General features: G+C 42.3%; 1 protein-coding gene across 2 annotated transcripts in view; it reads left to right on the forward strand.

Moving 5' to 3' along the window:
* Positions 1-1,340: 1,340 nt before the first annotated feature.
* LOC122939901 (rho GTPase-activating protein 39-like) overlaps positions 1,341-15,666 on the forward strand; it is an 85,714-nt gene continuing 71,388 nt past the window's right edge. The window contains exon 1 of one of the 2 annotated variants that reach the window (XM_044296108.1): positions 1,341-1,556. In XM_044296108.1, the coding sequence (XP_044152043.1) occupies positions 1,546-1,556 (11 nt within the window). In that variant the 5' untranslated portion in view covers positions 1,341-1,545. The remainder of the gene's footprint in view (positions 1,557-15,666) is intronic. The other variant, XM_044296107.1, reaches the window with a different exon arrangement.

The raw sequence follows: 15,666 nt of genomic DNA on the forward strand, positions 1-15,666 counted from the left end.
GATAATTGGCAGTTCTCTATTAGAGACAAATTGTATCTGTCATCTAATGGCAGAACGTTAAGTTGCACCTCAATCTGCGACCTTTCCGCGCTCACGCCAGGTCTAAAAAAGTGGGCGTGGGGTGGCCGGTAGACCTGTCTCATTCATTATTTTCTACGCCTGGTTTAGGGAAGCTGTCTTACATTTAGAAGCGGCATTGGATCAGCCGACGTTATGTAGGGGCCTGCTCCTCTACATAACTTTAGCAGATCCATCGCCAGAGCAAGGGCTTTATTAAGACCGGCGTCTAAAACGCCGGTCTTAATAAATGACCCCCCTTGTGTTTATTACAAGGAAATCCACTGTGTTGTCTGGTTTCCTCCTGAAACTGGACAACCCCTTTAAGCCACGCCCCTTTTCCTATAAACCACACCCCCTCAAAGAGCGAGTCCCAGTGGATTACTCTTCTTGGTCTACTCGCATAAATATGTCTAAAATGAAATGCAACATTTTGTGCCAAAATTCACCAGATTTTGCTTCAATATAAGTCTGAATTCGAGTGCAGCCATAATAGTAAGGCCTCATGCACAAAACCGTTTTTTTGGTCCATGTTTAATCCGCATCTTTTGCAGACCCATTTATTTCTATGGGTCTGCAAAAATGTACAACACATGGATGCATGCCATCCATGTGACGCTTGCATTTGTGGGGTCGGGCTGCAAATTATAGAACCTGTCCTATTCTTGTCCGTTTTGCGGACAAGAATAGGTTTTTATTTTTTCACAGTGGATCCCATGAAAACTGCAGGATGCACACAGTATTTTCCAGATCTGCGATTTGCGAACCCCAAATTGGATACGGTCGTGAGCAGGAGGCCTAAATGTGAGCCATTGTGTTTACAAAAAGTTGCACAAAAGCGATTTAATATTTTCCCCCTACTTACCACTATTGATCCCTATCGATCAGATCAGCCAAACTATTGGCATGCTAAGATGATGGCGAGTATTTACAAAGTCATACGTTTCTATGATTTACCAGAATAACTATCAATTTTTAGACACAGGCATCATCGTAGAAAAAGCATAAAAAATAAAAGTTATGAAATTTTGAAATTTGACACCGTGGAAGTGAAATTTGCTAAGAGGAATACGTAACATAAACTGGTAAGTTATGTTTTCAAGGGACTTTTGAGAGAGGAATTTCCACCATTAACTCTTGGGTGGCTGAGTTCCCGTCTAGCTCTAAACAGGCCACTGGCAGGACATGGGTTAACACCCCCTCCTCTGCTGGCTGTGTGCAGGGTAATGCATGTCCCAGCTCTCTACAAACCATTAGATGGGGGAGGATGTACTGGGAGTGGAATCAGATTACACATCCTGCCTGGGAAGGGAGAGCCTGAGTCACACAGGGAAGGGGGGAGTTTACTATCTTGTTACTTTGTCATATCATTGCTAAGTGATCACAGCAGCACATCCAGCAGGATTGGGGCGATCAACAGGTCTGCAAGTCTTTGGATTCACTTCAGGTAGACATTCGTCCTGGATCATGTGAGGGGAGACGTCTAAAATGGCTGACAGGTAAGAGGAACAGACCGTTGTGGGACCTTGGTGAAGGGGTTTCCAGCTCGGGAGCCCTGCAGACAGCTGATAGTGTGTGACAAAGCACTACAGGGGGTTGTGTTACCAGAGCGATCTTATGGAGGCCTCAATTATTGCAACCGAATTTCTTGTGACTCAGTCTCTTGGCTGCCCAACTACTGAAATCTCAAAGGACTTTTAGAAACCACATATATATGTTGATGTCATTGTGTATTTTTAATCATGGCTGTCATTGATCTATATGGGTGATGTTAGAAGCCGAGGATGAATCTGGTAATAGTTTTCGTAAAGTAGCCGGTGATTCACATCATTTGGCTAATACTATTACTACAAATTGAGCATTGACTCTGAGCAAAGATCAGTTTCTTTACAAGTTAGGGATTCCCTATTGCCGCATGTTAAACTTTAGAAAGTTTGTCTCGTCGTTCTGATGGTTTCAAAGTGTCTTTGTTTGTATGGAGTTTAAAGATGAACCTGTTGGTAATGACAAAAGCATCCACTCTGACCAAGGATCTGTTTCTGGACACATTAGGGGTTCACTATTGCCGCAGGTTAAACTTTTGCTGCTTTTAGAAAGTTTGTCTCGTCCTGGCCGTCGTAAAGTATCTTTGTTTGTATGGAGTTTAAAGATGAACCTGTTGGTGTTGGTACATTTATCTGATCTTGACCAAATCTGCACATCTCTGAAATATATTGCAGTCCTCTGGCTTTATCACAATGACACAAGCGAATTCTAAGTCCTGTTGAACAGAGTCCAGCGTATAAATGGGGCTGCAAGTAGCTTTCCATTCACGAACTTCAGTCATATTCGTGTTTTTGGACATGTCCTCTACGCTTGATGGGCCGTGACAGACTTGGGGAGGGCGATTTGTGCTTGGCAGCTTTTGGTGCAGAATCCTGCATGTGGGATTTGAATTTGATCTGTATAAAAACAGCAGCTGCAAAACTCTTTAATAAATGAGAAGAGTGTTAACCGAGAAACAGGCAGGATTTCAGGCCTGGCTATAGTATGTTGTTGAACAGGCTTGGGCTAATCTCTTTTCCTCCAAAATGTAATTGTCCCGCTTTCCATTAAAGTTATAAAGTCCCAGTCTGTTTCGACTAGACAGATATATTTATGTGATTTCTTTTCTGACACTTCATTAGTTTTTCCTCTGTTCTATCTGATCCTTTTTGCTCCCTCTTTAGCAATGTCACCGGTGTGCAACAGATGGTATCCATGTGTTTCCATGAGGTCTCTACACTTTACCATATATGATTAAATGAGCACTATATGTACATGTTGGATTAGGTCTACTTTCACGCTAGTTGACACTTAGCAATTGAAATGTTTTTCTCGTATGATCATGAAATGTAAATGTCACGTATGTCAATGTAAGGTGGAATCCGCACCAATACTCTGCATCACAGTGCAGTATAATGTAAGACATATTTGGCGTATATGGCCTGTTTCACACTGCCGGTAGTTGTGTCGGTAGAGAACAACCTACCAGCTCTCTGGATCCGGCATTGCCAGATTTTACCGGAATGCCTGCCGGCCCCATTGACTATAATCCAGAGAGCTCCGACAGACTGTTCGTTGCTGGGGCAGCCTTCCAGATCTAATGCCGATGGTGTGAAACAGGCCTACAGTATGCCGGGAGAGCATGCATCATCTCGTATGTATCCACAGGTTCTCAATCACCTGACAGAGTCCAAAAGAGTATCCCTTTGCTGATCACATCTTTTTCTAGGGCCTACAAATCATCTTTTTTGGCAGCAGATCTCTTTGTAAACAGGAGTTTTGCTGCCGACAATAAGGCTAAAGCTGGTGATACAGGTTCAACAGCTGTCTGTCGAATGGTCATATACCGACTCCCTCATACACATACACATTTGGTTTGGCGAAGCTTGTATGTGTTTTCAATGGAGAGAGAGTAGAAAGCCGCCGTGAGACACTTCTGGTGGTGGCTTATCTCCTGGGAGAACCAAAGGGTTGAGCAAAAATATTCAGTTTGCCCAATCCTTCAGTCGCCCAACATCATCTGTTGAGGTAGAGCCAGGAGCACCCCATACACATTAGACTGTCTTCCGGGATTGGCTGACAATACCCTAATGTGTTTGGGGGTCTTTAGATCAGCCAAATTCTAGTATTTTGTTCTGGCATAGGAACAGAACACCTAAATCAGTTGATATGACATATGCTGGGGCCCATTATGGGGCCCATCGGATTTCTGACATGAATACCGCAACTCTGCCGTGTAGTGGTATTTACATCCTTTTTGTCGGAATCTGAGATGGAGCTCCTGCCGAAACCTTCAAGCAAAGTGTGTAGGGACTGAATGATCGTAATGATTGTTCATCCCCTATACAGTTTGCTTTGGCCCATGTAAAGGGCCCTTTAAACAAGCATTAGTTAACTTGTTATATCAGCAATTGGCACTTATTCCAGACCCAAATTTTCATGTGTAAAAAAGTTCACACCATGTCTGTCATTCCCATTAGGTGTATACGGCATGAAAATCTCCTGAGAAAAAAATGTCTGGGCTTATGGACTTTAATAGCCAGTAGTATACTAAAAGAGTGTCAATTTGGCATATGCTCGGCAAATAGATCTTCTGTGATCCAGTGGCTTTAGTTACAGTCGCAATTAACTGTGCTTTCTGATATAGCAGTATACAAAAATACATTTGCTGTGCAATATACATTTTTTAATAGGAGTCAGTGCAACCCAATACATATGAAAGTATATGGCTCATGAAATGGAAGGCATTTACTAAGCTATATGCACCCGAAATCCTGGTTCATAAAACATGTATGCATGTTTTGTATCATATTTACTATTGTGTTTTAGACACGTTTGGCACCTTGCTTGGAGCCAAGGTCCTTCAAAATTGCACCACAATTGTGGAGTAAAATTGTGGCGTAACGTAAGCAGCCAATAGGTGATGTAAAGTTAGGCAAACTGTCTAAAGATAGACCAAACTTGGAATCCAGTCTGAGTCACTGTGGTAAATCTGGCACATCTGTATACTGTCTAGTCTAAGGACTGTATTAGACCTGCAGATAGTCGGGCAGATCATCGCTTATAATTACCTGATGAATGAGCAAACGCTTGTTCATCTGGCAATTGGATTTTTAAGCAGGCTGAAAAATAATTGTTTGCCAGCGGCAGATTGTACCATGTAATCAAGGTCTGCTGCCGGCAAATAATGAGTTTGTATGGGGACAACTGATGGCATTAGTGATTGCTCCTCGCCATACTGTGGAGGATATCTACTTGGGATTATTTAGGAAATGTCATGTTATCTCAAACAATGGAACCACAATAATGTTCCCTTTGCCTACACAATGATGCAATGATGAGGCAACCTTTGTTACAAGACATATACCTATTGATATTTGGTATTAAGTAAAATGTTGAATAGAGAAAGATTGTTTTGTGATATTATTTCTAAATTTCCCTTCCATTATATGCTGACACTTTGTAATCCTGTCTGTGATGATAATGACATGACTGCCGTGAAGTAATCCCTTCAGAAAACAATGTCAAATAACACGTCTGTATAGATAACACAGGATTCACATTTCAAAATAGGTGATGGTCACAACTTATCTACAGCCCCTTCCTAGACAATGACCTCAGCACAGGTCACAAAGCATATCTACAAATCTACCATAGGTGTCACTGAGTCCCCTTCAGTCTATTGTGTCTATAGCCCATGTGTATGTACATACTGCTAAGGCAAGATGGCCACCTCCATAATCATGTAAAAAAATTAATTGACAATCTATATATATATAAAGAAGGATGTATATATGTATGTATGTTCCGCGATCACTCAAAAACGCAACCATCGATTTCAACAAAACTTGGCATACACATCCCTTGCTACCTGGAAAAAATTCTTGTGGGGGTCTCAGCTCTCCAGGACGTACCGTTCCTGAGATAGTCCCAAAAAATGACCTGCAATACAAGCCTGCAAGTCTTTCTTTTCATATCCCAACTGCCATACACACAGTCACATGTCCCTTATCAGACAATAGAAGCTCGCAGGCCCTTAGTCTCCACATACACACAGTTTTACTCCAGGTTTTCATAGCAGCCCAGCCATTTTTCTTCACGGCTGTAGGTCAGATTTAGGCTAGGGCTACACAACGACAATAAGTCGCACGACACATAGGGCACAACTACACTGCTACATGTGTTGCGCGACAATTTTTATAATTATAGGCTATGGTCTCGCACTGCGACACGACATCGCAGAAAAATCCATCTTGGATGGATTTTTTGCAACTGTCGTGTCGCAGTCGCAGCATGGCGCATGTCGCAATGTGACACCATAGCCTATCATTATAAAAATTGTTGAGACAAAATGTTCCGCGACACATGTCGTTGTGTAGCCCTAGCATCAAAGGGGCAGGGCGCTGTGGAGGTCACTGTTAAAGGGGCGGGTGCTGTGGAGGTCACTGTTAAAGGGGCGGGTGCTGTGGAGGTCACTGTTAAAGGGGCGGGTGCTGTGGAGGTCACTGTTAAAGGGACGGGCGCTGTGGAGGTCACTGTTAAAGGGGCGGGTACTGTGGAGGTCACTGTTAAGGGGGCAGGCCCCTGAGGAGGTCACTGTCAAGGAAGTGGGGTGCTGTGAAACTTACTGTTAAAGGGGCAGGCGAAGCCGGGTCCTTCTGCTAGTCAGAACATAAAAAACAGATATGTTTTCACTAAAAGTGTGGGATATTGCAACCACGATGATTCTTCACAAGAATTCTGACATAAAGTCACTGTGTTGCACAGCAAGACACTAGGTCACACAACAGTTGTGCAACCATTTGCTACTTTCACACTCACGTTTGGTGTGGATCCGTCATGGATCTGCACAAACACATCCATTCAGATAAAACAACCGCATGCATCCGTTCAGAACGGATCCGTTTGTATTATCTTTAACATAGCCAAGACTGATCCGTCTTGAACACCATTGAAAGTCAATGGAGGACGGATCCGTTTTCTATTGTGTCAGTGAAAACGGATCCGTCCCGATTGACTTACATTGTGTGTCAGGACAGATCCGTTTAGCTCAGTTTTGTCAGACGGACACCAAAACCCTGCAAGCTCCAAAGCGGAATGGAGGCGGAACGGAGCCAAACTGATGCATTCTGAGCGGATCCTTATCCATTCAGAATGCATTTAGGGTAAAACTGATCCGTTTTGGACCGCTTGTGAGATCCCTGAACGGATCTCGCAAACAGAAACCAAAACGCCAGTGTGAAAGTAGCTTAATAAAAAATGGTTAAAGAGGTCATCCCATGATTAATGTAAAGAATGCTCAGGGGACATGCCCTTTCTCAGCTCAGGTCTACTGCAATCTGTGCTCTGACTGTCTGTGGCTCGGCGCACTAGGCACAATGTCATAACTGCAATGCGCCCACCTGCACTGAACCACCAATAGCAGGGCAATGGCCATTGTATTCAGTTGTGTCCGTATCCTGAGGATGCAGATACAGTTGAAATCAGGACATGCACGGATCCAGACAGCTAACATCAGCGGTCCGAGTTCTGACAGTTGACTATTCCTGAAACGGGATAGCATAAACTTACAGCTTCAATCTTCCGTTATGAGGGTGCATTTTCCACACGCGGAATTATATTTTATTATTTGACCAAAAATAGCCAGGATGGCACTAATCATAAAATCTTATGGTGTCTTTGAGGCAAAGGAGAACAAATCATAATGATTAGCAGTATTGTATTTTGGGTACTATGGGAATTATATATTTTTTGTTAAAATTGCTTTTGGTCTGGAAACATATCTGTGTATAAGCATAAAATTGAGGTGAACAACCCAAAGATAAATTATGTCGTTGGCCTGACTGGAGACCAAATTATACGTAAACCCAACCTTAGTAATGATGTAAATGAGAGATGATTGACTTGCTCCAGATAGAAAAGAACTAGGTGCTGGTGTAGAATTCCTGGTGGCTGTATTATTCATACACCGGCATGCTGAGTCTTGTCGGTTGGGTACACGTCTCCTATCCTGTGATATTGTTTCGTAACTATGAAAGGTATTCTAACCATAAATGCATTCATAGATGGAAAGACTTGAGTCTTTGTCGCTCCACCTGTGTGGGTATTCACCTTTTTTATTCTGTATTGTAAGAAAGTTAAAAGACGACTACAGACAAGATGCGGAAATTGGTCTGTAACAAAACAGCATTAGCCCTGTAGGGAATTGTGGGTTATGCAATGTATTGTGGGTTGTCGTCATACTAAGCGACTGTTGTTGTCAAAACTTACATATCAACATTCTGAGCAATGATGCGGTTTAATAGGTTTTAGTCGGTGAAACAAATTACTCGGCATAACAATGGTATCGCTCTCACAGCTAATGGAAGCAATCATTTTTGGCTGGAGATGGCATCCACTAACCTGCCACTTAAGGCGAATGTGTCACCTATAATTTTGTGTATCAATTCAAACCAGACAGTAGTAACTCACATTTTTCCTAATCTGTTTTCATTTTATGATTGTAGATTACTGAACATAATTAGGTGATCTGCCATCTTGCCTAAGCTGTTGTTAACAACATTTAGAGATATGCTTTACAGCAGCCACATGGACCTTAGTATAGTGTTAAGGCAGTCGGTGTAAAACGGTTTGACTGTGGGATAAACATAAGGGCTTTATCCTGGCATTTCCCTGGTACTCACCCTTTAACCCCTGTGCATGGATCTGGACTTCGTTGCAGTGTATCACCAGGCCTCTACTTCCTGGTGTAGTCTCAGTATGGTTGACCGCTGTTGAGACACTGGTGCAAAGCACTGAGGGATCAAGTAAAGCTTGTAGTCAGTGACGGCAGAGTTTATGCAAATCGGAGATTTGATCTAAACGTCAGGGCAGGCAGCACAGAGTCAGAATGGTAAACATGCATGGGTTAGGTTAGGCAGCAGAGAGTCAAAGATCCAGGAATCAGTCCAAAGTCGGTACACAAACAGACAGACCGATTATAGTACCTTAGCAGGATCTAGCAAGCTACCGGAAGGCAGGAGAGGGTCAGTGGATCTTGGCCGCTGGGACGTGGTAGAGTGAATGATGCGGCATCGGTGTCCGTTCCTGATGGCAGGATAACAGTGGAATGGAGTGCCACCATGACACATGGTAGACTGGATTGGGTCAATCTTAGTAAAAGCCCTGCTGGAGAAAGATCCTAACAATTTGTTAAGAGATGCATGCCTTTTAATACATTTGTCACTTCTTCTGCTGTCTGTACACCTTTCTGGTGTAATTTGCACCAGTTTTGTGTTGTTAGATGAGTCAGGCCATGGGTCGCCTCCTCCTGTCCACATCCCACCCACGTTTTTGGAAAAGTGGTGAGGGTGTCAAAAAAGTTAAAAAGTCACAAATTTTGTCGCAAAACAGCACTTATGACAACATTTTTGAGTTTTCTAAGCCAGAAAACTGGCATATAACTATAGTAGAGTTGTGGCAAACCTATGGCATGGGTGCAAGAGGGGGCACTCGAAGCACTCTCTGTGGGCACCCGCACCCTGGAAAAAGTCTAAGGTGTACCAATATGCCTTAGACTTTTCCTGCCATTCATCAGCGCAGGGCGCATTATGTACAGCACAGGCAGTGCACTGAATGTAGGCAGGCCATTATAGCTAAATGATAAAGTACATGGAAGATAGACTATATTGGACTGTAGTACTGTATTCAGGTTAAATTGCCATGTTGGCACTTTGCAATAAATAAGTGGGTTTTGGGTTGCAGTTTGGGCACTTGGCCTCTAAACAGTTCGCCATCACTGCTATAGTAGATGATCCCGATTGACTTTTATGGGAGAGTTTTTTTTGACATGCTTTGTGACCTGTGCAAAGGTCATTGTGCAGGAAGGGGAGCACATAAGATGTGATATCACCTATTGTGATTGGTGGCTCTTGTTTTATCTATAAAGGGGTTTATATATCATTGGAATCATGACTGAAGTGTACAGAACAGGAATGATTGGCTTACTATTAGGCTTAGTGACCATCGTGAAAATTGCAGGTTTTTTTATGACATGGACATTTTTTAAATTTCTAATAAAATATGTTTTATAGATTTGGGGGAACATGGAAGTTAAATATGTGGTAAATGAGTATTATATGTATCTGTATACTGATGTTGTGGTCTCTCTAGCGAAAATGGTTGTCACTGTAAAAACTAAGGTCACTTGATTTTATGCATAGTAATTATTTTTTCTTTTGTTTGCAAGATCAGGACTGTGGATGTGTTTCCCTTATTGCCTTAGGCCTCTTGCACACAACCGTATGCCTTTTTTTAGTATTTTGCGGTCCGCAAAAAATACGGATGATGTCCCTGTGCATTCCGTTTTTTGCGGAACGGAACAGCTGGCCCATGATTGAACAGTACTATCCTTGTCCGTTATGCGGACAAGAATAGGACATGTTCTATCTTTGAACGGAAAAATGGAATACGGAAACGGAAGGCATATGGAGTACCTTCTGTTTCTTTTGTGGATCCATTAAAATGAATGGTTCTGTATACTGTCCGTATACGGAATGCAAAAACCGAATTAAACATTTATAGTCTCTTAAGACCGAAGGATAATGGGTTTTCATTCAGAATAACCGTCTCATCAGTCTGAAATGACAAGACATTGATCCTAGCATCATGTGCTAGGCTTTTGAACCAGGTTTTTCTGAGTTTAAAGGGGTTTTCTGGGTTCAGAATCTTGAAGATTATACAGAGGACAGTGTCAGACAAAAGAGCACAGGACAGCTGATTGAAGGGGCCGTGGCACTAGCGCAAGCACGTCCTCCCATTAGTAGCAATGGGGCAGGTTATTGCCTCTTTATACCATTCATTTGTAGATAAACTGATATAAATAAGAGGACACAGGGCTCACACAAGTGCCGAAGCCCCTTCATATACCTGATCATTGGGGGTGCAGAGTGTCATATTCCACCTGGACCCCATGCCATCAATATTCTAAAGCCGGAAAAACTCCACTAAGAGTAGTCTCATGTTATATACACATACACATTCTTGTTATTTTGCAAACAAGAGCATTTAGCATTTAGATATTATTGGGTTATTGTCAATTTTAATTACTTTGAGGGTACGGCTACACGGTGCCACTGGTTGCAGCTTGGCTCTCAGCTGCTGGACTTTTTTTTTGCAATTCATGGGTCACAGTTGTAGCACACATGCGACTCGTACTGCAACCCCATTAATTTCTATGGGATCACAACTGCTACACTGCGATACCCCTGGGCTCCAGGCTGCGACCAGTGTCATTGTGTAGCCGTTCTGGAGATAGGAAGGTGTCCCAGAGGTGAGATCCGCACCTATGTGACATTGATGGCATATCCTAGTGATATGCCATCAGTGTTCCAGATGTGAATACCTCTTTAAGAAGCTGTCGGCGAGCTTACATCGTGTTTACACTTAGTCAACAACATTGTAGATACTGAAAGCTCACAGCAAATAATGATTCTTTCCATATGACATCAGTTGTTGGGGAGGTCAGTGATCTTTTTATATCCTAATATTAATTGGGTATATATATATTTCCTCTGAAGCTGTTTTTTTTAATTGAGATGCAACATTCAGTGTGTAAGTTAAGTTATATACAGTGGTGCTTGAAAGTTTGTGAACCCTTTAGAATTTTCTGTATTTCGGCATAAATTTGACCTAAAACTGCATCATATTTTCACACAAATCCTAAAAGTCGATAAAGATAACCAAATTAAACAAAATAATATAGTCAAAAATATTAGACTTGGTCATTTATTTATTGAGGAAAATGATCCAATATCACATGTCTGTGAGTGGCAAAAGTATGTGAACCTTTGCTTCCAGTATCTGTATCTGGTGTGACCCTCTTGTGCATCAATAACTGCAAATGAAAGTTTCAGATAATTGTTGATTAGTCCGGCAACATTGCTAGGTGGAGGCTTCCGCCTAGCAGTTTTGCTGGTAAAGTCACCGGCACTCATGGGCGGGCTTTAGAAAAAACGGCTATGGAAGTTCAAAAGCCCTCCCATTAGTGCCGGTGATGTCACCAGGCTCACTGCTAGGCGGGAGCCTCCACCTAGATTTACCCTTGAAGAGCCCAGTGTGTCATCAGATCTCCAAAAAAAGCCTTTGCCCTGTGTGATTCAGCACATGGCAAAGGAAAGCTTTGGATCATAAAATGCTCCGATGCTCATATCAGGGGAGGGGGGGGGGGGGCTGCCTGGGTAAAAATTGGGATATGTCCGGATTCAGCTCTGAACCCAGACAGCCCCTTTAAAGTAATTTAAAAAAAAAACTTAAAGGGGTTGGCTGCTTTATGTATACTGGTAACCAATGAGTAGGTAAGATCATTATATGACTCTTAATAACATAGCCTTTGTTGATATTCTATTTGCTATATTTCATGAGCCATGTTCTATTTCATGTGACATGTCGAATCACTCAACTTCTCCATTCTAACACATTGCACCTGAACTAGACTCCCAGCAGTGCAAGTGGATATGACAGGTGCAGTGTATTTGAATGGAGAAGACATCATACAGAAGTGATGTGCCTGGTCACGTGACCTTCCATCAGCAGCCATTTTATGGACAGGATCTCTATGTAGAAAGCACAGAAGATTTGCCTAACAGTTGGCCATAGCTTTTGAGATATAGCAAACGGCACATAATATCAACAAAGACTATATGAGTAAGGCTCCATTCAGACATCCATAGTGCATTGCGGATCCATCACTGTTGCTTCTTCCTTTCCCCCCAGGCTGCAGCTATAATGTATTGTTTTGGCTGTAGCTGTGGTGTCCTGTATACTGCAGTAGCCAATCACAAGCCTCAGCGGCCTCATGCAATGCACCACTGAGTCCGGTGATTGGCTACAGTGGTATACAGGACATCACAGCTGCAGCCAAAACAGCCTAGGAAATGGGACAGAGCAGCGGCTGTTGATCAAAGGGACTGGGAAGGTAACTTTAAAGGCGCATTCTCACAAGCATGTCACTTGCGGCAATCACGCTCCATGTAAGAGAGGGATTGTGCGTTCTAGACTTACAGAATTGCAGGGTATTATCATGATTGTAAATGCTGTGTGTCTCTGCATGACCTTTAGTCTACAGAATCATACTGACAGCTTTATGTCAGTATGATTCTGTCACAGAAAGGTCACACAGAGGCAAACGGCATTATAAATCCTGAAAATGCACTGCTCTTCTGTAAGTCCAGAATGGAGGATCCCTCTCTCACACGAAGCTTGATTCCCACAAGGGACATGCTCATGTGAAAGAGCCTTTAGGGTTTTTATTTTACATTATTTTAAGAGGCTTCTTGCAGTTTCCAACAATAAAAGAACTCTATCCTCTAATACTACAAAAGTATTAATTGTGATCGATGACTAGTTGTAAAGTATGTTAGCTATACTATATGTATTTTTTCTAACCATAAGCATATTGATTTTTCATGATGTCATATTGGCTTAACAGGAATCTGTCACCTCTCCTGACATGTCTGTTTTAGTAGCTATTTGCATTCCCCAAGTAATAATTCTGGGGTATCTATTATTATGAATGTTGTGCCATTCCTCTATTATTTCTACTCAATGTTCATGAATGAAATTATAAAAATCAATAGGTCCAGCTGGGTGTGGTTGTGTCCCTGCTCAGTCTGACGCTATGCAATCAGTGCTACGGGTGGCTGAATGTGCCTCATAATCATGTACCTAGAATAGAATAAAAAAATTCTGCAATCAGAATATAAAATCGGATTAGGAAAGATCAGATTTAAACTAGTAAAAAGAGTCAGTAAAAAAAAGTTCAGTCAATCTCCTGTGCTAGATATAGGTAGAACTTGCATTAGTTTACATGGTAGATTTTCTTCTGGCTCCCCAAAATGGGGATTGGGGTGAGAGAAGTTTCTTATTTATACCCAAGGAAAGTTTCTTCTGAAGTCTTATTTTTTATTTCCTAAACTATGTGGCAGCTTTTCCCTTTTAACACAAAAGTGGTAAGTTACTGAAAATAATAGAAAATATATGGGTTTTCATGTTATTTTCTCTCTAGATGTTTTCTTTGTTCGCTCTGCTTTTTCAAGTAAAGTTTATAAATATATTAAGTGGAGCGGGAAAGAGGGGATTCTGCGATGTTTGTAAAATGCACATTCCTGGCACAGGATGCAACCTTCTTGGATCTTGGAAACGTTCCCAGGGTCTCACTGATTTCTCTTCTGATTGGAGAATAGCCTGAAGTCTAGAATAAAAGAAGAGGAAATTGGGCTATTTGTGGCTTTTTAATTTATTTTATTTGTAATCCCTACTTACCATTTCTAATGAGGTGCACTAGGTGACATCATGTACAGATGTTCAGCACAGGAGAGAAATATCGATAGCTGATTTAAGTACAATAATTCTATTTTTATTTATGCAGGACTGCTATTAAAACACCCAATAAGGGCACATCCAAGTAATTATAGGGGACCCCTTATATTAACCACAGCTGAAAGCTGCAGAGCCCCACCATTATCCACAAAGATAGCATTTTAATTTTCCCACACCTCCCCAGTATAGTAGGTACACATTCTCCTAGTCTTTCGAGTCTAATCTTGTGGTTTTGATCTCTTTACAACTTTTCATTATATCCCTATAAGGTGGATGTTTGGCTAACCTCCATCTTTCCTGACCCCCCCCCCCCCCCTATGCATTCTTATTTAGCTCATCTCAATGGTATGTTGTATGACTACGGGGCTGGGATAAGCCTGTGCCTGACAGATCTGTTGCTGCTTATTCTCCCGAAGAAACAAAACTAGATGAAGGGCTTAAAACAAAACTGCTCACACAATCTCTGTCGAGCATTCGATATTAGATTACTGATCACTTTTCTGGAATTGCCGAGATTGGTTAACAGTATGTATATGGTAATGAAAGGGGTTTTCCAGGATTTTAATATTGATGAACTATCCTCCGGATAGGGGTCTGACATCTGGAACTCCCGCCGATCAGCTGGTTAAAGAGAAGGTCGCACTCCGTGCGAGCACAGCCTTCCCTTCATTGTTTACCTGCCCGCCGTCGACATCGCAGCGGCCAGCAGGTGTAATTTCAAGCCATCCCATTCACTTCTATGGGACGGCTCCTTCCTCTACACTCTTCAACCAGCTGATCGGCAGGGGTTCCGGGTGTTGGACCCCTGCCGATCTGATATTGATGACCTGTCCTGAGGATAGGTCATCAGTATTAAAATCCTGGAAAACTCCTTTAACTTTTACATACTTGTTGGCAGATCGGACCTATTTTGCCATGATCATCTAACAATTCACTTATGGCAGGGATGCCCAACCTGCATTCCTCTAGCCCTAGCAAAACTACAACTTCCGACATGCATGGACAGCCCACAGCTATTGCAGCATGCTGGGAGTTGTAGTTTTGCAGCTGGAGGGCCGCAGGTTGAGCATCCCTGGCTTAGGGTATTATGAGACCTCCTAAAGCTGGCCAAATGACAGAAAATCTGTGTACTGTGTTAGCCGGTAGATATGGAAGATGAAAGATGAGAGTCCTCAGTGTTTTTAATGGTTAACTGAAAAGATAACAGACAGCGTTCGAGACTACTTAGTCCTGATGTAGAAACCTACATCTTGAAAACCTGCTATTTATCATCATTTCAGTTAGCCATTAAAAGGTATCAAGTACTGAGGACTCAGAATTTTTGACTAAAGCTGGACACTTCAGAAAACCTACCCACAGCCACATGCTGGCTCAGCTCAACCGTGTGTGTATGTGTTCTCAGTGGGGCGAAGGGAATAAGCCCCTGCCAGACACCTCTGGTGGCATATCTCCCGAAGAACAAAAGGATCTGGCGTTTTGAAATTCGTCATGGCCTGATTCTTCTTTCCTCCAGCTTTATATGTTGGGGTAGGTATGGCACAATTCCGCACACAGTCCTACCAAAATCATTGGGTTCTGCCAACTCTAGTACCTTAACTGCTGCTTTGAGGGAAGAAGGATTGGCCATGTTGGATTTTAACATAACTGAACCTTTGTTCGTCCAGAAAAAAAAAAGGCACCAGAGGTGTCTGTCAGAAGCTTGTCTTCCGCACCCTGCAGCAATAAACC

The sequence above is a fragment of the Bufo gargarizans genome, chromosome 6 (assembly GCF_014858855.1).
Source record: "Bufo gargarizans isolate SCDJY-AF-19 chromosome 6, ASM1485885v1, whole genome shotgun sequence".
In the NCBI taxonomy this organism is placed as follows: Eukaryota; Metazoa; Chordata; class Amphibia; order Anura; family Bufonidae; genus Bufo; species Bufo gargarizans.